At 35.9% G+C, this 22,412-nt stretch overlaps 1 protein-coding gene across 1 annotated transcript in view; it reads left to right on the top strand.

The window, feature by feature from the left end:
- LOC127447421 (N-chimaerin-like) overlaps window positions 1-22,412 on the top strand; it is a 94,902-nt gene that overhangs the window by 9,578 nt on the left and 62,912 nt on the right. The window contains exons 2-5 of the mRNA XM_051709302.1: window positions 403-441; window positions 1,062-1,117; window positions 14,467-14,498; window positions 14,769-14,882. Of these exons, the coding sequence (XP_051565262.1) occupies window positions 403-441; window positions 1,062-1,117; window positions 14,467-14,498; window positions 14,769-14,882 (241 nt within the window). The remainder of the gene's footprint in view (window positions 1-402; window positions 442-1,061; window positions 1,118-14,466; window positions 14,499-14,768; window positions 14,883-22,412) is intronic.

Below are 22,412 nucleotides of genomic sequence, written 5' to 3'. Positions count from 1 at the left end.
AATCAACCAATCATGTGGCAGAAGTGCAGTGCATAAAATCACTCAGATACGGGTCTGGAGCTTCAGTTAATGTTCACATCAACCATCAGAATGGGGAAAAAATTGTGATCTCAGTGATTTGGAGCATGGCATGATTGTTGGTGCCAGATGGGCTGGTATGAGTTTCGGCAGTATGAGGGGGACCTACACAATTTTAGGCAGATGGTTTTACTGTTGTTGCTGATCGGTGTGTATGTATATTTATATATATATATATACATATATATATATATATATACATATATATATATATATATATATATATATATATATACTTTATATAGCTTGTCTTTTAAATGAATGTAATTTTAATGTCATGTGACTGAAAAATTATAATTGAGTAATATGTCTTATTTCTCGCAGATAATGATGAGTACAGACCCCCTGTGTGGAAATCCTATTGTAAGTGTACTTTTTAATACATATTTACCTTTTCTGATCGTTTTAATAGCACTGTGCAAATAGTGTTTTGTGTTTGCAACCAGCAGCTAGATAAATATGTCAGCAGAACTTAATTCTAATAGAAAAATGTATTATCTTATCTGGAGATTAGAGCAAATACAAACATATTTTTCTTAATGGCATGTTGCAAACAATAAAGGCCACATAAAAAATTGGCACTTTAATATCATGCACTATGAACATTTTGGCTTACATGAGAGATTTTATATATTGATTTTATATATATATATATATATATATATATATATATACACACACACACACACAGTCAAAAGTGCGGACACACCACTAAAGTCATCAAAACCACACAAATGGAAGTACAGTATTCAAAAGTACTCTTCGTAGTAGTCACCCTGGACACTTGTTGGCTGTTTGTTTTTTGTTTCACTCCAATTTATCAATTAAAAAAGGCTTATGCTTCAATAATTTAAATTAGATTATTAGACAATAATATGTATTTATTTTATTATTAATTTTAAAAATGAATCCAGCCAAGTGTGTTCTGACTTTTTACTGGTAGTGTATAATCTTGAAACGCTTGACCTGTGTTGTTGTAATAGTGTACCAGCTCCAGCAGGAGGCGCCACATCCACGCAGAGTCACCTGCACATCTGAGGTGAGGAAGTGGATAGAATGGCAAGTGTCTCTGTAAAAGAGTGGGGGTTAGCAGCTTTCAATGTTATGTATGATGGGTCTAAATATTAATTCTTCTATTTTAACTAGTCAAGATGGACCAATCTGCTTTTTTGTGATTTCTATGGCTCAATGAATTATTTTGTAGATATAAGTGAAGTAGATTTCTGAGACGCTTTTCCCACCATTGAACTGAACTTTTACTTTTTTTGCTGAATCTTGCCGTTCTGTTCTGATCTGGACTGGTTGGCACAGTTAGGGTTTCTTTTATACTGTGGTGCTGCAAAATCAGGATTAGAATGGACTGACTGGGCAGGTGACCAATCGTGAGTCATCACGTCAATAAATCCGGGCTGGGAACAGTTTGTACTCTTACAGTACCGAACAGTGCTCGGGCGGAAATGCTACTGGGACTGTAACCTACTGTGCTCAGAACCGTTCAGCTTGATGATGGAAAAGCACTTCTATGTCTAAGACAGGTAACAGTCATATAAACTATACAGTGTACAAACATCTAAAATAACACAATAAAACAACGTCCTGAGATTTGAATGCGGCTCAATGGAGGACGAAAACTGTGTGTCTCATAGGAAACAGTTATTAGCTGGAAATCTTTGCCACCCAATGGCAGATCAGTGTTGACTGCTCATGTGCAGTAAGCATGAGTTTACAGAAAGAGCCTGACATCAGGAAGAGCAAGGAAAGGTCTAGGAAGAATCTCTCCAATAAACCTTCCCTTGAGGTTGTCCACTGATTCAGTTTTGTCGAAACACGTCCTGTGCTGTTCTATGGCAGCCATTCGGTAGTTCATGTAGTTTGTTGATTTTTCTCTGCATAGTAAATATTTAAAGATCAGTCAGAATATTATTTAGGTCACCCACCTACATTGAATTACAAATGTGTCTTTTAATTGTATGATGGTCTAGATTTCTTTTTGAGTAATCTCTAGAGGCGAGATGCAATATAAATACAGCACCCCTACCCCAGCACTGCTCGATTAGTCAGGGAGATAGAGGCTGTAATTAAGGAGCAAGATAGTGCCTCTGAATTATTCATCTTTATCATCATAATCGTGTGTGTATGGAGGAGTCACATGAAACTGCCTCTGGTCCAGCTCTGCGTTTAGAGGATTTGGGCAAAATCACCCTCTCTGGGGCAAAATATTTCAACCCTTTGCCCTATCTCTTCTCAGTCTGCACTCTGCAGGTTTGTGCTTCTTTATACATGAATATTAATTATAAAGATTTTTGGTCACTATTAACTGCAATTTTGGCAGTTAATTGATATTACTATTTTAATATTAGGGATGCATGAGTGACTAGTGTATTTATAGGTGTGTGTGTGTTTTTTTTTTTTTGTTTTTTTTTTTATCAGCATCATGTTTGATTAATCAGGTTAAATTGGAAGTAGAAAAAGGGTTTATTCAGTCATTTCCCCAATTCAATCTATTAAAATTTCAATCAGTCAATCTATTAAAATTTTTAATCGAATGAATTATATGAAATGCTGATTAATTCATCAAATTAATCGCATGCATAAATATTTGCCGTGAAAGCTCCCCCAATTAACAATAATTAAATGTAAGATGATTAAATAATTATAAATATAATACATATTATAATTATAACTAAAATAAATAGCATTACATAATGTGGCAGACGAGTAAAGCATTGTTTAGAAAGTACAAAAAGTGGCTTTAGAAGGCAATATATTGATTATGTTTTTTTTTTTTGAACATAAGTTTATCATTAGCCTTCAGTCACATCAATCCATTTTGCTATTTAATTTATCAATCTATCTGAGATTCATCAATCTTTTTAAGAACACATCAATGTATACATGCGATGGATGGATGCTTTTGGAGCGTCTCATTTCAATTGTCGTGTAATAAACTGCGTTTTTTTGTTACTGTGTCAAGTTAAACGTAGTTTGCAACTTAGAAAAACACGACTCGAGACCCCTTCATTCGGAATTACTTTACATACAGCTGTGTTTGAACTCAAGAAAGCATTCTCATCTTGTGCTGTCACTAGTGTGAAGCAAGCAAACAGGCGGTACTTCAAGCTTCAATTGCTCCGATGGTAGGAATATTTATTAGTCAATTCATTTTTATTTGAACAGTGCTTTTCACAATACACATTGTTTCAAAGCAGCTTTACAGAAAATGATGCTGAAATGTTTCAAATGTCTTAGAGTCCATATTAAGCATTTCCCCTCTGGCTACATGAACATAATGCCAATACCAGTTATCTATATGTAATACAAGTCATGAATTAATTGAGTAAACAGAGTCGATTTTTGGTGGGCAGTGTTTAAAACTAAAGGATATTGATTGAACTGTAAAATTAATAATTAAGTGTCTGTGAAGTCAATCCCGAATTGACTGTGGAAGTGCATGTAGATGCAGTCTCCTGTTTTATTTGACTGATAAAGGCTTTAGTTGGCAGTAATTTCTTGTCCATGTATTCCATTTTAAGAGAAGTGATGCAAACAGTGGTCAGAGAACTATTACTTGGTATTCGATTGGATTGCAGTTGATAGCAGTTTATTCACTGTGTAGTTCACCCTAAGACCAAGATGATGCATGCAGAAGTCATTGAGTTGTGCCTCGCAGTCTGGCTGGAAACTTGTGGCAGTTAATTTTTGGTGAAGTTCATCCTAAGTCCGAGGTGCAGGCAGTGGCCAGTGAAGTATCCCTTGTTTTCGGGCTTGAGTTGGCAGCAGTTCATCCTTGGTGAAGTCTATCGTAGTCAAATATTGCATTGTCAGTGCTGTTTTGTTCGGTACACAAAAATGTTAAATTAGCCGGATAGCTAGCTACTATCTAGCGGCTACTGAGCCTCATTGCCGGTTTCCATGACAAGAGGGCTTCCTGCTAATACTTCCTATCAGACTGATTTCATGACTGTGATTCAGTTAGCTAGTTGTGTGTATAACTTGGCCGAACTGCTTACGGTTTTAGCAACACATACTTATATCGTCTAGATGTATAATATAGGCTAAATATTGAAATTTACTCAAAAGTTTATCATCCATATAGAACATTTATTTTGTCCAATAAATGTCAGTATTGTTTTATGTTTTTGTCTGGTTTCGTAAGATTCACCCTAGGAATATTTCGGGTTCAACACAACTTAAGCTCAATCGACAGCATTTGTGGCTTAATGTTTATTACCACAAAAATGTTTTTTGACTTGTCCCTCTTTAAAAAAAGAAAAAAAGAAAGGAAAGAAAAGCAAAATACTGGATTACAGTGAGACTTTTATAATGGAGGTGAATGGGGCCAATCTGTAAATGTTAAAATTAGTGCTGTCAGTTAATATTTTTTTAATCGCATAATTTTTCATAGTTAATTGCAATTAATCGCAGATTTTGAAAGTGCTAAAATATGACTCTAGATATACTTCTTTTCCTGTTAAAATGCATTTAGTTTCTTCTTAGAATATGTAACAATAATGTTTTATTAATATTTTCCAAACAAAACATCCAACAGTATAAAGATTAAAATTACCTAAAATAGCACCAGTTCAAAAAATCGTGTCAAAACGTAAATCGAAAAAATACCCCAGCCCCAATTGGAGCTGTACTGTGTATGCTTACATTTGAAATACATAAATATATATATATATATATATATATATATATATATATACACTGGTGGCCACAAGTTTGGAATAATGTACAGATTTTGCTCTTATGGAAAGAAATTGGTATTGTCATTCACCAAAGAGGCATTCAACTGATCACTGGTGAGTTTCTAGAGAAAGCTGTTTCTTTTTTGCCATGTTTTACCTAATATTAACCTTATGACATGCCAGTCTATTGCATACTGTGGCAACTCAAAAACAAACACAAAGACAATGTTAAGCTTCATTTAACGAACCAAATAGCTTTCAACTGTGTTTGATATAATGGCAAGTGATTTTCTAGTACCAAATGATCAATTTAGCATGATTACTCAAGGATAAGGTGTTGGAGTGAAGGCTGCTGGAAATGGGGCCTGTCTAGATTTGATCAAAAATGACTTTTTTCAAATAGTGATGGTGCTGATGGTACATCAGTTATGTCCTGACTATACTTTGTGATCAGTTGAATGCCACTTTGGTGAATTAAAGTACCAATTTCCTTCCGAAACAGCAAAATCTGTACATTATTCCAAACCTTTGACCGCCAGTGTATATATTTTATTTTATGTCCAATAATCATATGGTTATTGGACATAAAATAAAATAATTTTTGATTAAAATAAGCTATTGGTATTGGCCAAATAAGAAGCCATTCTGTATAATCTTTGAGACAGTCTCCGCATGCTTTATGCATTTTGATGTTCTCATTGAATGATAAAGAGCATGTTCCTGCTATAAACCCGGATGCCCTTGTGACTTTTAAGACAGAGACGTGTCTGTGAAGGGAATTTTAATAAGATGTTGATCTGCTGATGGGGGCATGGTGTCTCCTGCTGTTCCGCAGGTATTTTACACACAGACGCATCCCCCTCCGCCCTGCCTCAGCTGACTGGACGTCTGCTTAATTAGTGGTGGATTAACATTAAACAGATGCACGCTGCTCCTCACGTTTATCTCAAGGGCTTCTTAACCATTAATTCTGGACCCTGCTGTTGATTTAGGCTGCTGGCCACTTATCTGCTCCTTAAAGCACATCACTCTCCTGCAGGGTGGAGAGATTTAACCCTGTATAATCCCCTACACCCCCCCAATTTTCATCTTATTCAGAACATGTAAATCAGTGACATGCAGTACACTCAGCACAACACTGTCACCAGCCCAGCACACTGAACACAAGCAGAAAATGAAACATATTGTGGTAATTTATTAGGGATAGTCTGATATAGAAATTTTGGTCAATGCAAATAGAGGCAAATAGTTTTTTATGTTATGATTGATAGCCGATATAGTAGCCGATTTTATAAATCCAATACTATTTTTTATTTTATTTTAAATGTTTATTTTAAACAAACATACCGTTACCAAGAGGGCTCAACAATAAGGATTGTTTACTGCTGACGCAGTCAGGCCAGTAGTTCAGATTTGTTCTACTCAATTAGTAGGACACAAAAATATGTGTGATCTTTTCCATTCATAAGTGAATAAGAACCTTAGACTGCCCTCTATGTAAGGGTTAAAGTAATGAGATGATGCTGTTGTCAAGAGCGTTTGTTTTGTCTTTGGTCTGTCCTGTGTCCAAACTGTTCAGGGGTTTGCTCTATTATCAGACTTCATTAGTGCTGCAGAGGATTTAGTGTCCTGTGGTAATTAAATTGTTATGCGCTGTGGTGAGCATCATCTTATTCATCATTATGGGTTTGTACAGCTTATATTGAAATGCATGATTTATCAATGACCATATTGCTAATGGCTAATATTACTGATGATTTTTTTTTTTTTTTTTTCACTAATTGCATTACACCAGCAATATAGGGGCTTATTTTTTTTTAAATTGAGTGGATTTTCTCCTGTTCCTGTTCTAAAAAGAAATACAGTTTTTGGTGTTTCTTCAACTTCGGGCACTTATAGCAAAGTGGATTTCTAGAAAGTTAAGTCTTAAAGACCCCCTCCAGTGAAAATCAAGTTTTAGGCTTGTTTACATGTCCATGTCCAAGACATACCATGAGTGAAATCAGCAGTCAATGCCATGGTTGAGCATTTTCTTCTTGGAACTGCAGTTTACCAGAGACGGACTCAAAAACACGGATTCAGACAGCACGTCATACGTCACAAACCTAAGGAACCAATCCCGTCCACTTGCGGGGTGGGGCTTTACATATCATTAGCATACGCTACGGCGAAGCAAGGGGTATCAGGAGAAGTCAGGTGTAGCTACGTATCGGTATTTTGCAAGACATGTTCTGTTTTTGGATGCAAAGTTGCAAAAGGACAAATGGTGAGCCTTCATGTATTACCAAAGGGTCTGAAAATCTGAGATAAATGGGTGCAGTTTATTTGGAAAAATCTTAATGTCCCAGCAAAACTTCCAGAGAAAACTCGGGTTTGCAGTAGTCATTTTCCAGAGAACTGTTTTGAAAATTTTACCCAAAAACAGATGGGTTTTGCCACTAAACATATATTGAAGCCCAACGCAGTTCCATCAATTTGTCCTGGGGACACAACGAGCCCGAGCTGCAGGCAAGCAGTGCAGTGGAGATGGAGGTGGGGACTATTTTGCATATTCATAGATCCTTGCGTACTAAATGAGGCAAAGGTATAGAGTTATATCTAAACAATTTTAAGGCACAAATAGAGTACATATTTAATTAAATAGCAGCCGTTGCGGTTTAATAATCACTTTGAGTCACGTAGCGACCAGCTTTTCCGGAGTGGTAAGTTCGTCATAACGTCAGAGCTCCTTGGTCATAACACACAAACACTTCAGAATAAAAGCTCAGCCAAAATAAAAGCTTAATTTAAATTAAAAAAGTATGACAGAAATTTAATATTCATTAAATTAATATTCATTATACTACTTCTACTACTACAACTAATAATAATAATAATAATAATAATAATAAATCAGTAGTGTTTGTATTATATCAATGGGGCGCGTGGTAAGTTGTGCGTGGATCGTGGAGAGTAGCATGAGCCTACACATGCGGAGTCTTCGCGATGTCATGCACAACGAGCCATGTGATAAAATGCGCGGATTGACGTCTCAGAAGCGGAGTCAACTGAGACTTGTCCTCCGCCACCCGGATTGAGGTGAGTAACCGTGCCACCACGAGGACCTACTAAGTAGTGGGAATTGGGCATTCCAAATTCCAAAAAGATGCTAAATTGCGAACAGATTTTGATATGTCGAACGGTGTCGCCATGGCGAGTTATAAAATTAATGGCGAAAAATGGGAAACAGGAAGTGCCTCATATCTTCTGTGTGCAATGTGTGATTTAGGTCAAAGTTAAGATGTTTTTTTAGTCTTGGGACTAATCACATGGATTTGACTATTTTGGGTCACGGTCATAGCGCCGCCTGGCAGCAGGAAGTGTGGCTCTTACAACAGACTTTAAAAATAGTCCTCTTATATTTACCCAAATTGCTTCAGAATTGTTTAGAATAATGTCAAATGCCAAATGCATGTGTCCACCTTGTATTGTTTTCCGAAAGCCACCGGGTGGAAATGGACCAGTTGTGCTTGGGCTCATCATCGCTGCTTGCAGCTTAATGTATTTACATTTTAAGTCATGAAAATTCCCACCACAGTGTCATTTCCAGCACATCTCATATTCAGTATTGTTTTTAATAGAATTCTGTGCTGGAAATGACGCTGATGGAAATTACATTTTTTTTTTTTTTTTTTTTTTTAACTCCTTTGTCTTCATAGATTTCATAGCTAGCATTTTATGCATCCTAAATACACACAATTAAATGAAAATGTCAGACTTTATATGTAATTTGGCAAAATTACAGCTTGGAAATGACGCCTAATAAAAATATTATGCTCACAAGTGATATTTACATTGATTTTTCTTTGTTTTCTTCACACACATCTCATATTTCAACTCAAGCATGCTCTTCACAGACACTTTTTTTAAACTTGGTTAACAAGTACACTAACTTTGAAAAAACTTTATAAGGGGTAAAATTGATTGGTGTGGTGGAATTGACACAAAAACTGTGGGACAGTCCTAATTTTTTTACAAATTTACAACCATTTCAATATTTATTGTGTGAAAATGATTTTTATGTTTAGGTTATTTCACTCTTTGTATAAATTATTGTAGTTTTAAATGTAATCATTTGTATTTTTATAATACATTTTCATAGTTTAATAGTGAATGTCTGGTCTGGGACAAGATTAAAACAGTAAAATCTGTAAATAAAAGACATTTTAAAAAAAGTACAAAAAATAAATGATGAAGGTCTGGTAAAAACGTTTCCAAGACAGTTTTATTGTGATCTTCATATAATAAAAAGAAAAAAGTTTAAATCTGTTCGTTTGAATACAAATCAACCCCTTGGACATGAAAGTGCCCGAAGCCTAAGAAACGGCCTTTTACTTTTGTTTCATTATCAAAAAAGTGTCAAGTTACATGAATATTATAATGATTCAGTACCATGTTAAATATCAAGGTAGCATGATATTACCATCTGATACAAGTACTTTTTTTTTGCAAGGGTTTGGAATGTTTTTGTGTGTGTGTGTGTGTTTTACTAGACTAAATAGTATAGATTTGTAATACCATAATACCAAAATGTATGTAGACACAAGAATACTTACCTTCTATTGTTAATCTGCCAATTGTTTATATCGGTGTGTCCTTATTCATAGATGGATCAGACATTTGTGTGTATGGATTGACAGAGGTTCTACAATGTGCTTTCATCAAACTCCAGTAAACTCAAGACTGTATTGCTATTTAAAGTCATATATGACTGTATTGTAGTGCTGCACTTCCTTAAAGCTGCACTGAGTCAGTTCTTCCACTCTCAGTTCACACCCCCCCCCCCTTTTTTTTTAAGCTTTGTGAGTCAGATGTGTTGTAGCAGTGATGTAGAGAGAGTCAGAAAGGTTAAGTGTGTGTGGATGGCATTAGTTGTATGCAAGTGTGTTGTAGCTGTTTAAATGAATGCAAAATTCAAGGTTACAGTGAGGCATTTAAAATGGAAGTGATTGTGGACAAGTTTTTAAAGGCAGAAATGTGAAGCTTATAATTTTATAAAAGCACGTGCATTAATTCTTCTGTTAAAACTGTTATATTAAATGAGCTGTAAATTTGTTTAAATAGCTTTTTTTATGGTTGCTTTAGGGTTTTAATGTTTCCGCCATTGTGTCATTATGGCAACAAAGTAGAACTTTACACAAAAAAGGTTAGCAATTTTATCACACTAAAATCATGTTAAAACACGTATTGATTACATCTGGTTGCTATACTGTTGAAACTGAGTATTTTAACGTTTACAAATTTGCCCCATTCACTTCAATTGTAAATGTCTCACTGTAAACAAGATTTTTGTAGACTATGATTTTATTGGATAATATTATTTTTCCCCACCCACATGGCCTTGGTTACATCAGCAATGAAGATAAGTTGTTTTGGTGTTTTTCAAAGGCATTTTGATGAAAGATTAAAAACAAACATAGAATAACGTGCACAATAAGACCAAAGAGGTTTATTAATACATTAAATAGGTTTAAATTGAGGTATTATGTTGCCTTTAAAAAGAAAAAAAGGTTTTGAAATTAACATTGGATAAAATGGGGTGAAACAAGGTATATTTGTGGGAAACGTGCAAAACAATTGTCTCATTTCTCCATTGTGACTGGGACATTAGCATTTCAGGACGTCTGATAAAGAAACCCAGACAGAAATCAGATGCTGTCATCCTTCATAAGGGAAATAGTACACACTCTGCGCACACACATATAGACACAAACACACACAGCCTGTGATTGTACAACTCTGGCTTTTAGTGATTGATTGTCTCTATAGTGTTTCTGAGTCCCCTCATTAGCTGGTTTTATTACCTTGTTGGGAATTTCACCTCCAAAACACACACACACACACATAGAGCCTCGCTTTAAGAAACGCATTGCTGCTTTGATTCTCATCAGGAAACGAGATGCTATTCAATCCCACATCCCATTTAACCAGAAACACTCTGTCATTCACTGAGTGACACTTCTCATTGTCTGGATTTTGTGTTTCATTTTGTTGTTTCGAATTGGCTGCTTTATTCCTCCTTGATACCATACATATACTTTAAAGGAATATTCTGGGTTCAATACAAGTTGAGCTAAATCAACAGCATTTGTGGTGTAAGATTGGTTTCCACAAAAACTAATTTCAACTCATCCCTCTTTTTTTTTTTTTTTTAAAAAAAGAGCAAAAATCTGGGCACTTACAATGGAGGTGAATGGTGCCAATCTGTAAACATTAAAATACTCACTGTTTCAAAAGTATAGCCACAAGACATAAACAATATGTGTGTTAACATGATTTTAGTGTGATAAAATAAATTTTGTGACAACCGTGTCTGTATAAAGTTATAGCCAACTGTATAACTCTGTTGTGATGACAACGTAATGCTCAAACTAAAACGATACAAACTAATAACACACGTTTCAACAGAAGAATTAATTCAAGTGCTTTTATAAAATTTTAAGCTTCACAATTCTGCCTTTAACCCCTTAAACTCTGGTGCATTTTTGGGCTGCCACCCACAATTTTTTACATTCAAATTGAAATGCTCACTATTCACACATACTGTGGACTAATTACAAATAATTGGTCTCATTTTGCAGAGAACCCCCCAAATAACCCACCCTCGTTGTTTCATTGAATATCTTGGCCTCTGAGTGGACTAGAAGCTCAATTTATTTGTCAGTTATTGAAGCATAAAAGAGGTGTTTGCATTTGATGACTTAAAGAAATCACATTTCACTTTATGATTCTTTTGAAAATCTTTCGAACTGTGGTATTAAAGCAATTAAACTAACAGTACAGCCAGATTCTTGAGAGAGAGAGCTTTCATTTGATACATGACTTGTCTGTTTAGGTGCTATGTGAAGGACTTTTACTTTCATAAAAATAGTTTTACCCATTACCTCTAGGGGGTACTATTTACCGCAAATATTTTGAGGCCTTATTTTGTTATTTTAAGTAACATAAATGTGATGGTGATGGTTATATCTGAAAACTTCAGATTCTAAGCTTTCAATTGATAACTCGTACGCCTGACTTATGTATACGGAGACTTTAACGTTTTAAGCGTAAACTTTTTTCGCAGTATAGCGGCCCCCCTTTGGACCTGCATAAACCCTCCAAAAATTGCCTCCATTCACTTCCATTGTAAGTGCCTCACTGTAACCTAAATTTTTGCTTTTTATTTATTTATTTTTAGGGAGAGGGACGAGTCGTAATTATTTTCTTGTAGAAATCAACATTATGCCACAACTGCTGTTGATTGAGTTTAACCTGTGTTGAACCCGAAACATATTCCTTAAATAATAATCAGACTTTCCTTTTTTGTGCAACCTTTTGTTCGTCTCATATGTCGTTGTTGAATTACACTTTACCTAGAATCCCCCATTGTGCACAAACACACACCACTGTCCTTCTGCCCTGCATTTGTGTTTCCTGTAATAGATTACTGTGGGAGAGAGAGAGAGAGAGAGAGAGAGATGGGGGAAGGGAGGATGTATTGTGAACACATAGCTGCTAGATGCTCCATAAATGAGTGAATGCATTTTTAATCTGCATCAATTCTCTGTTCATCTCTCTCTCTTTCGATCGCTCTCTCTCTCTCTGTACGCTCAAGGTTAATCAGAAGGGAGGTGTTGTTGTGGGGTTTGTTATGTTAATGTATTAGATTGTACCACTCTGCTGGTTTTTTTGCTTCTATTGTTGGAACACGGGTTAAATGTCACCAACGAACGTTTGCGGAAAAGATGTGCTTGTGTTTTTTCAATTATCTTGTTTGAAGGTCTTTGCAGACTGTTAAATATCAATGTTGTATTATGGAGTCATTTGGTGGTGTAGCGCTGAGATTTATGCTGCATGTATTTAATCTCCTCCACTGAAAACATTGTAAGCTTTTGTTGCTACTTGTCCTTATAAAGCAGCGTATTCTGACTTATTTCACAGGAATGAACAAAAAAAGTGTTTAAAAATAACAAATATATTGATGAAAGGCCAAAAACAAACCAAATGTTGTGAAATTCTGTAACAGTTTACTGTGATAAATGTTAGTAAGAGTGTTTATGTGTAGATGTGAAAAGTCTTGTAACTGATGCTGGTGCAGGGCAGGTGTTTTCTTTTTCCCTAGTCAGTGCTGTTCAGAGTATAGCGGTTGTTTAGCCATTTGACATGGTTGAATTGCTCCATAGTGCTTTAAAATAGAAAATTCTCATGTAGAATTCAGATGTGTTGTATGCGCCATGATATCGATGGAAGCCCGATTTAATCAGCTCGGTGTTATCCTGTCACCGGAGCTCGCAGACATGTTGACGAGCGAGTACGGATAGAGCAGAGTGCAACTTCAGGTTTAATCACTCCGTGCACATCCGTTTGGCCACATAAGAAGCATGAATATCATAAAGTTGCTGCATCTCCTGACAGAAATGCATATGGACGTGGCTGGCAAGAGAATTTCAAAATAAAGGTGCATCTTAAAAACAAAGTGGCATCGTATCGTTGGTGATTTGATCAATACATCGATCCAGATCGATGGATTGTTACACCCCTACTAGCAATAGCAAGTAGAAAATCATAGTTCATGGCTAAAAGCTAATGGCCATTTAAAAATAAAAAGGACAATCCCTTCCGCACCGGAACCTAATAATGTCCATGACTTTGTGTGCCATTAACGGTTCTCAAACATCCATTCTTCTGCCCATGCAGACAGAACATCATACTAAAATGCGCTGGGTCTTTTGAATCTACGCCGCAAAACATACTGCACGAGCAGTGTAGTCCGATGCCCAAACAAATGACTCTTATGAGCTGGTTCTTTTGAATCTACTACACAAAACATATAGCATGACCAGTGTAGTCTGAACCTTGAACGAATGACTCTTATGAGCCGGTTCATTTTAATCTATGGCGCAAAACATACAGCATGACCAGTGTAGTCTGAATCCTGAATAAGTTACTCTTTCAGTATGAGCTGGTTCTTTTGAATCTACAGTATGACCAGTGTAGTCCGATTCCTGAACAAATGACTCTTATGAACTGGTTCTTTTCAATCTGCATCACAAAACATAAAGCATGACCAGTGTAGTCTGAATCCCAAACTAATGACTCTTACGAGTCGGTTCTTTGAATCTACAGCGTGAAACCAGTATAACCCGATTCCCAATCAAATGACTCTCATGAACTGTTTTTTTTTTTTTTTTTTTTTTTTAAATCAGCAGCAACAAATTCTTTTTAGTGGATGAAAAACTTATTGCACCCAAATTAATTCATTATGTAATTTCCGGCTCGAAATGAGTCAGGTCTGTTATTTGTAGTTAAGGCTTGTTTGTCATAACTGGATGGTTGGTGGTATGGTTCTGTAGTTAAATATGCACATTATAAGTTTTGATTGAATTATTGCCTATTTGTGAGTAGAATATCTGAATGAAAATGTCTGTGTAAACACCTTTTGCAAGAATCTGTTTTGTTAAAATTAGTCATTCTGTTTTTCAATCAGCACACTGTAAGTTCCGCAACAATTTCATGACCACAAGCTTTGGGAAATGTTTTAGGAGCAGTGGGCCTATAGAACCCCCTTTGAACCTAAAATAACTTCACATTTATATGCTGATGTTCTCAATGTATGTGTGTTATAAATAAGGATAGTTCGTGAATGAAAATAAATGTATTTCTCTTGTCTCTGCAGGTGGAGAATCGACCCAAATACTATGGACGAGAGTGAGTTCATCACAAGCTTTACCAACCAGTGCTGATTCTGTGGGCAAAACATACACTGAATCCCAGTTTGTGTACAATTCAATAGTCATTGGACTATTTTCAGTGGATTTATGCTTTTTGTGCTAATATTGCCCACAGCCACTGGTGCTATGCAAAGTGATTGGTTTGGCAGGACATACTTTTCATACTAGAAGTATGCAAATTGGGATTCAGCCCAGTTGTGCTGTTAATACTATTTCAAATGCTGTATTTTTCTGGTTTCCTGTAAAGGTATCACGGGATGATCTCCAGAGAGGAAGCAGATCAGCTGCTCAGTGTTGCTGAGGGGAGTTATCTCATCAGAGAGAGCCAGAGACAACCGGGCACATACACCTTAGCTTTACGGTATACAAACACTCACCTTTGACCTTTTATAATTTAACTATACTCTCCATTTGCAGCCAGATACAGAGCTTTCTCTCTCTGTGCCTTAGCATGGCTGTTTGTAACCTTTGTCCTTTAATATTTCATGACCTAAGCCTTATGCTAATTTAAACTCTGACCCCTGTCTCTCTGATGTAGATCTTCACACTTTCTCCAGTCTGTTTCCTGAGTTTAAACCTGGTTTTGGTCCCACACACACATTAATTTTTTTATTTATACCTATCAAATATAGGACGATTCACATGTGCTGATATTTACTCACAAGACATAACTCTACAGAACCGATTTACAGGCATTACCATCAGTACCACAGACAGTTTTCATACTCATTTCACATTTATGTACATGCACATTTTATGTTCTGTTGTTCAAATCTTATTTAGGCTGATCTTAAGGTTATGCTTTATTCAGATTTGTTTGGGTCATTGGGTACACTTTTTTGAAGGGAAATTGGTTTTGAGAAATGTAATTCTGTTGATTTCTTAATTTGTTCTTTTCAGCCAAAATTGTGCTGTCTGTTTTCTCAAATCTGTTCTGGATTATTTTGTGTACACAAGGAACTCTGTCCTTGAAGGAACTCATATATCCTAATCAGATTAGCATAATGTGAGTTTTATTTTGGCTGGTGTTTTTGGCTGTTTTTTAGTTTTTTTACCAAAAAAGTAGTAATTTAGTTTTTCATGGACATTTTTCACCCTCTCTCTGACCATTCAACTGAACAGGCTATTTTTTCTACTATACCTTTAAGACTTCTATACACTGGCAGCCAAAAGTTTGGAATAATGTACATATTTTGCTGTTTCGGAAGGAAATTAGTACTTTAATTCACCAAAGTGGCACTCAACTGATCACAAAGTATAGTCAGGACATTACTGATGTAAAAAACAGCACCATCACTATTTGAAAAAAGTCATTTTTGATCAAATCTAGACAGGCCCCATTTCCAGCAGCCATCACTCCAACACCTTATCCTTGAGTAATCATGCTAAATTGATCATTTGGTTCTAGAAAATCACTTGCCATTATATCAAACACAGTTGAAAGCTATTTGGTTCATTAAATGAAGCTTAACATTGTCTTTGTGTTTGTTTTTGAGTTGCCACAGTATGCAATAGACTGGCATGTCTTAAGGTCAATATTAGGTCAAAAATGGCAAAAAAGAAACAGCTTTCTCTAGAAACCCATCAGTCAATCATTGTTTTGAGGAATGAAGGCTATACAATGCTTGAAACTGCCAAAAAACTGAAGATTTCATACAAAGGTGTACACTACAGTCTTCAAAGACAAAGGACAACTGGCTCTAACAAGGACAGAAAGAGATGTGGAAGGCCAGATGTACAACTAAACAAGAGGATAAGTACATCAGAGTCTCTAGTTTGAGAAACAGATGCCTCACATGTCCTCAGCTGACAGCTTCATTGAATTCTACCCACTCAACACCAGTTTCATGTACAACAGTAAAGAGAAGACTCAGGGGTGCAGGCCTTATGGGAAGAATTGCAAAGAAAAAGCCACTTTTGAAACAGAAAAACAAAAAGAAAAGGTTAGAGTGGGCAAAGAAACACAGACATTGGACAACAGATAATTGGAAAAGAGTGTTATGGATCTTAACCCCATTGAGCTTTTGTGGGATCAGCTAGACTGTAAGGTGCGTGAGAAGTGCCCGACAAGACAGCCACATCTATGTCAAGTGCTACAGGAAGTGTGGGGTGAAGTGTCACCTGAGTATCTGGACAAACTGACAGCTAGAATGCCAAGGATCTGCAAAGCTGTCATTGCTGCATATTGAGGATTTTTTGATGAAAACTCTTTGAAGTAGTTTAAGTAGTTTTTAAGTAGTTTTTTTTTTTTTTCAAATTGTAATTGTAATTTTTCATGTTATTAATGACCTGACTATACATTGTGATCAGTTGAATACCACTTTGGTGAATAAAAGTACCAATTCCTCTCTGTACATTATTCCAAACTTTTGACTGCCAGTGTATGTAAATTACTATTTCTGACAAATGTAAAACTATTTCTGAGGTGAGTAGGGCTGGGTAAAAATATAGATTTTCAGATGCATCGCGATCTTCGAATGATATTGATTCTTAAATCCCAAAATCGATCTTTTTCTCTGAGTGGCAATCCTCTATAATGTAAGTAAATCACTCGCTTGTGCAGCCAAATCTCACACTATGCAACTAAAAATGTCTATGATTTGCCACTGGCTAGTAAATGTTCAGATTTCACTCACCAGTGATTGAGTAGTATAATGGAGAATCAGTTATTAGCACAGAGTTCCTTTCACTGTGTGTTGAGAGTAAAAGTTTGATTTAACTCGTTCTGTGTGTCCAAAGATGAGATCACAGATCCATATGTCATTGAATAATGTCTCTTTTAATACCCTTTCTGTTTTTTACAATCAGTTGTTGATTAAAAAAAAGAAAAAAAGAAACATTTAATTCTAATCATACATGTATGCGCTTTGGAAATTACACACGTCTTCTCTCGTTACACATGCTTAATGGCTGATGGTCTTAGACAGTACCGATTAAGCATGTGTTGTACATCTCAATGTACATACTTTTAAAAAGTACATATTATGCAAGTAAACAATAAAATTATAACAAAAATATATATATGCAACGTAATATATGCAATTTCAAGACATTAATTGATGGAATAGACTGAACTGGATCATTTTTCAAAAGTTAAAATGTGACCGATTTGATGAAAAACTAATGATAATATATCATTTGTAAAATTAATATTTGTGAATTGTACCTAGAAGGGTTGCTTAGAAGGTTCCTTTTATAATTAAGAGCATTAGCTGAGAGATGATTTATTTTATATGTAAGCAAAATAGACATTGTAACAGAAATGTGCCCATATAAATCTATATTGAATCGAGATCCGAATAGAATTGATAGCTTAGTTTCAATAAATGTTTTGGGGAGTTTTTGAATTGTGATGGATGAAGTATGTCTACAAACCGTAGTACATTTGAACTCTTCTGAGCTGAGGACTGTTAAAATGAATGTGCTTTAATGAAAAATATGCTCACCAGTCTTAGATTAATGTGTTTGGGGGAGAGGTCAACCAATATGGGTTTTTAATGGCTGATGCTGATATCCAGAGAGCAGAGTGGCCGATAGGCCTATATAATACTGATATATCACACAATTTGATATAATAGTAAATTAAATATATACATAGATTGTCTAAAAAATGAATTAACTTTTATTTAGCTTTTTATTTACTCAAACTTTCACACAAAACTTTAACTTAGTAAAAAAATAATAAGAAACAAATCTTTAAAAAAACAAGACTGTTAAATGGTAGATAGCAGTTTCTTCTGGTTTCTGTTTAGTCTTCCCGTTTAAGTAATTTTTTGCACATAAAGAAATAGTTAATATATTTGTAAGAAGGAAATAACTACAGTGCAGTAGTCCAGCAACCACTGATGGCATGTGTGCATCAGCAATTGCATTGCATTTTCTCACAAAAGACAGAATCAAACTAATTGTACAAAGAGCACATACAGTGCACAGTGAATAAGACATTTACTTGTAGCGCACATGAAGCAATTTTACTGTGAAGTTGCTCTCACTTGCTAGCGTGGATCCAGCGAGAGCAGCAATCTACTGACCGCTTCCAGTTAACACGGCCCAGTTCGGAATTCTTTAATTTTTGCGCGATCACAGAGCAAAGCGAATAAGCGCAACTCAGAGCCCGTTGCTGCGTTAACGGAGTAGTTTGTGAATAGCCGTGGCACCATGCAATGGCACATTTTGCACTTCATTAACGTTTGAGAAGTTTGCTCATGATAGCTCATGTTCATTTGGATAGTGTATAAGTAAAGGAATTAATGTATTTCATATGTACATTAATGTTTGAATATATTAAGGCGTTGAATGTTTGCATGTAATAACTCACCATGTTAATTCAGCTTATGGTGATGTTTGCTTGTGAGTCTGAGCAGTGTTAATTGTCCACTTGATGAGCAATCATTAAAAAAAAAAAAAAACATGGAAATGAAAGACGACGTGCGCTGATTGTCATTGATGTCCCTTGATCTTTACCCCAGCCGCTTCTGTCAAGGGTCGCGTTTGTGTACTTGAGCAACAGCTGATGTAAGGGCCCCCCTGCGAAAGATGTGTGTTTCAGGTCTATTTCTCGCAATTTGTTTCACATTCTAATCCGTAATTAAACGAATTAACCGCAATTGATCGCATATATAAATATTTGCTGAGAAAGCCCCTCAAATAAATAATTATATAATAAAATATAATGATCAAATTACTATAGATGGTTATATTTATAATTACATAATATATATTATAACAATTAATAATTCAGATAATTAAAATACATTACATTATTATGGCAGACGAGTAAAGCATTGAGAAGACAAAAAGAAGGCAATATATTTATTTCCATGTTATTGAACATAATCCTATCATTGGCCTATAGTTCGCAGCAATCCATTTTGCAATCGAATCAGTCAATCTGTCAGAGATAGATTTATTATAGGGGCTTTTCGTCAGACGAATGCTTTTAGAGCGCTTTGGTTGTGTCTCGCCATAAAAAGACTTTTTAGGTCGCTGTGTCAAGATAAACATGGTTGAAAGTTAGAAAACCATGTCTCGAGATCGTGCATTCGGAATTGCGCTCCGTCCAACTATGTTTGAACGCAAGAACGCATCCTCATTTTGTGATGGCGCAAGTGTAAAGCAAGCCTGTGGTTTGTTCTACAGTTGCGCTTTGCCCATACAACTTGAGTTTCGCTTACTGCCCCCTGCTGAAAATAGGTGGAACATTTTTCCTTATATTGGTCTGGGGACATGATGAATTGTGTTAATTTGTTTAATGCGTTATTTTTAAATCTAATGAATTGCAGAGAATTAACATGTAAAATTGACAGCCCTAGTAGAAACATTTGAAAACACTGCAAAAGAGTTTGGAAATTCATGAAAAAGTCATGGAAAAGTCATGGAAATTTACTAGACAAAATGTGTAAGAACCCTGCAAATATCGGCCGATTAATCGGCCTCGGCAATATATATCAGTTTACCAATAGTTAGGGGCCATTTTTACCGCATGTATCCTTGCGCAAAAAAAAAACAAAAAACGTCACGAGTAGAGCTGAACGCAGGTGTCTCAAGTCACATTTTTTACAGTTGACGTTCTTTTTAACTAGACACTGCATTTAAAGATGCTGAAAAACATAATCAGGTTAGGTTGTGTGTGTTTGTGTCGCATGAGACACAAAAGTCTACATATAATCCCTTTAATCTGCTCACTTGAGCAGACAGCCAAACACTGCTGCACACTGCACGTGGTGGCTGTATAGTCCAATTCTCTCTCTGGGTCTCTCTCTCTCTCTCTCTCTCTCTCTCTCTCTCTCTCTCTCTCTCTCTCTCTCTGTTCCTCAGGCATGTGATTCCACAGAGAAAGCATCTGTTTTGTCCTGTACCCAAAAGCTTTAACATCAAAGAGCTCTTTTGCCATCAGACTTTAATGAAATTAGCCTTTGTGCATGTGTGTTTGTATGTGTGTATCTGTTTGAAATGCTTTTGTATGTGTGTGTGGTGTCTGTTTCCATGTGGGAAGCAAGAAGTCTCACAAACTGTGTGTGTGAGTGGTTTGTTTGAAATGACATCCCTGTTGTGCATATCTGTGTGTGTGTGTGTGTGTGTGTGTGTGTGTGTGTGTCAGTGTTTTGTGATGTTTTGTGATTTCTAAGGCAGTGCCATGATCACCATAAACATTAAGGGGGACACAGATCAATGCAGGTTTTTCAGTGACTGATTCTTAAACTTCTACATTTTGTCCCCTCAATCTTAAATATTTGGTGTAAGCATCTGATTTTGGGTGTGTATATGTGTTCATCTTTTATTGTGTGTGTTTGTCTCTCTGGGATTGTATCCAGACTTGAACAGGAAACACTGGCATTATAAAACATCAGCAGCTCAGTTCACCTATAATTTCCTGTGGCTCATTACGTTTCCATAGCTGCTCATGATACAACAGATAAACGATCTGTTGATGCAAGGAAAGACCACAAATGATACAAATGTTAAATATTTTCAGATTCATTAAGATCATTCTTTTTCTTTCCAATCATGTAGACAAAACATTTTATTTACTGTAGAACTTTAATGTGAGTATAACATGGAAAGTTTTATTTTAATTTTATTTTTTTTTATTTGGATGTACTGTGATATACTAATGCTACCTCTCCAATCCACTTAAATCCATTTGTTAAACTAATCTGTAAAACATTTCCTGAAGAAATCTTTGTGGTTATGATGTCACAGGCATGAGATAATTAACATGTGGCTGCCCAACAGTGCTTGCGCATTTTTTCAGTTGATTAGAAGTATAGAAACAATATACTTGAAGTATATTGCAAAATATTTAGATATATACAAATATACTCAAACCAGCCCATCCGGCACAAACAATCATGCCACGGTCCAAATCACTGAGATCACATTTTTCCCCATTCTGATGGTTGATGTGAACATTAACTGAAGCTCCTGACACATATCTGCATGATTTTATGCACTGCACTGCTGCCACACGATTGGCTGATTAGATAATCTCATGGATGATTGTTGGTGCCAGATGGGCTGGTTTGAGTATTTCTGTAACTGCTGATCTCCTGGGATTTTCACACACAACAGTCTCTAGAGTTTATAAAGAATGGTACCAAAAACAAAAAACATCAAGTTAGCAGCAGTTCTGTGGATGGAAACGTCTTGTTGATGAGAGAGGCCAACAGAGAATGGCCAGACTGGTTAGAACTGACAAAGTCTACGGTAACTCAGATAACCACTCTGTACAACTATGGTGAGAAGAATAACATCTCAGAATGCTATTCTAAGATTCGAGTTGGCACTGTTTTGGTGGCAAGAGGGGGACCTACACAATATTAGGCAGGTGGTTTTAATGGCTGATCAGTGTATAGTGTAAAATTTCAGCACATTTTCGAAATCTGCTATTAATCACGATTAACTACAAAAAAATTACGTGATGAATCGCAGTTAACAGATTTTAGCGACTGACAGCACTATTTATAAGTTATCGTTAATAATCAGTTCCCCTATGGAAAAAAAAATTATTGGGATTTTTACTTCTGGAACCAGACTGTTGCATTCAATACCTAATCAGTATTCACCATGATGAACAATGAGACCTACGCCTATTCATTTAGCTTAGCCAATCATAACATAGATCATATACAGTATATATACAGTACTGTGTTTTAGGCATATGAGATGTTTCACACAAATATTTGTCTTAAGATGGTTATTTAAATCTTCAGTGTTAGTGTGTAAATAGGAAATATACATTTTAGACTCCCAAATATTACTTTTGCAAATAGAATAGAATAGAAGAACAGGGAGCCCTGCAACAGATGCCACGGCCCCCACAGAGCGCCTACTGAACATCGTGTCAGTCTGAGATTACATAAAGAGACAGAAGTAATTGAGACAGCCTAAA

The sequence above is a fragment of the Myxocyprinus asiaticus genome, chromosome 10, assembly GCF_019703515.2.
Source record: "Myxocyprinus asiaticus isolate MX2 ecotype Aquarium Trade chromosome 10, UBuf_Myxa_2, whole genome shotgun sequence".
NCBI classification, from domain to species: Eukaryota; Metazoa; Chordata; class Actinopteri; order Cypriniformes; family Catostomidae; genus Myxocyprinus; species Myxocyprinus asiaticus.
The sequence above is the reverse complement of the archived record's forward strand: the minus strand, read 5'-3'. Positions and strand labels throughout refer to the sequence as shown.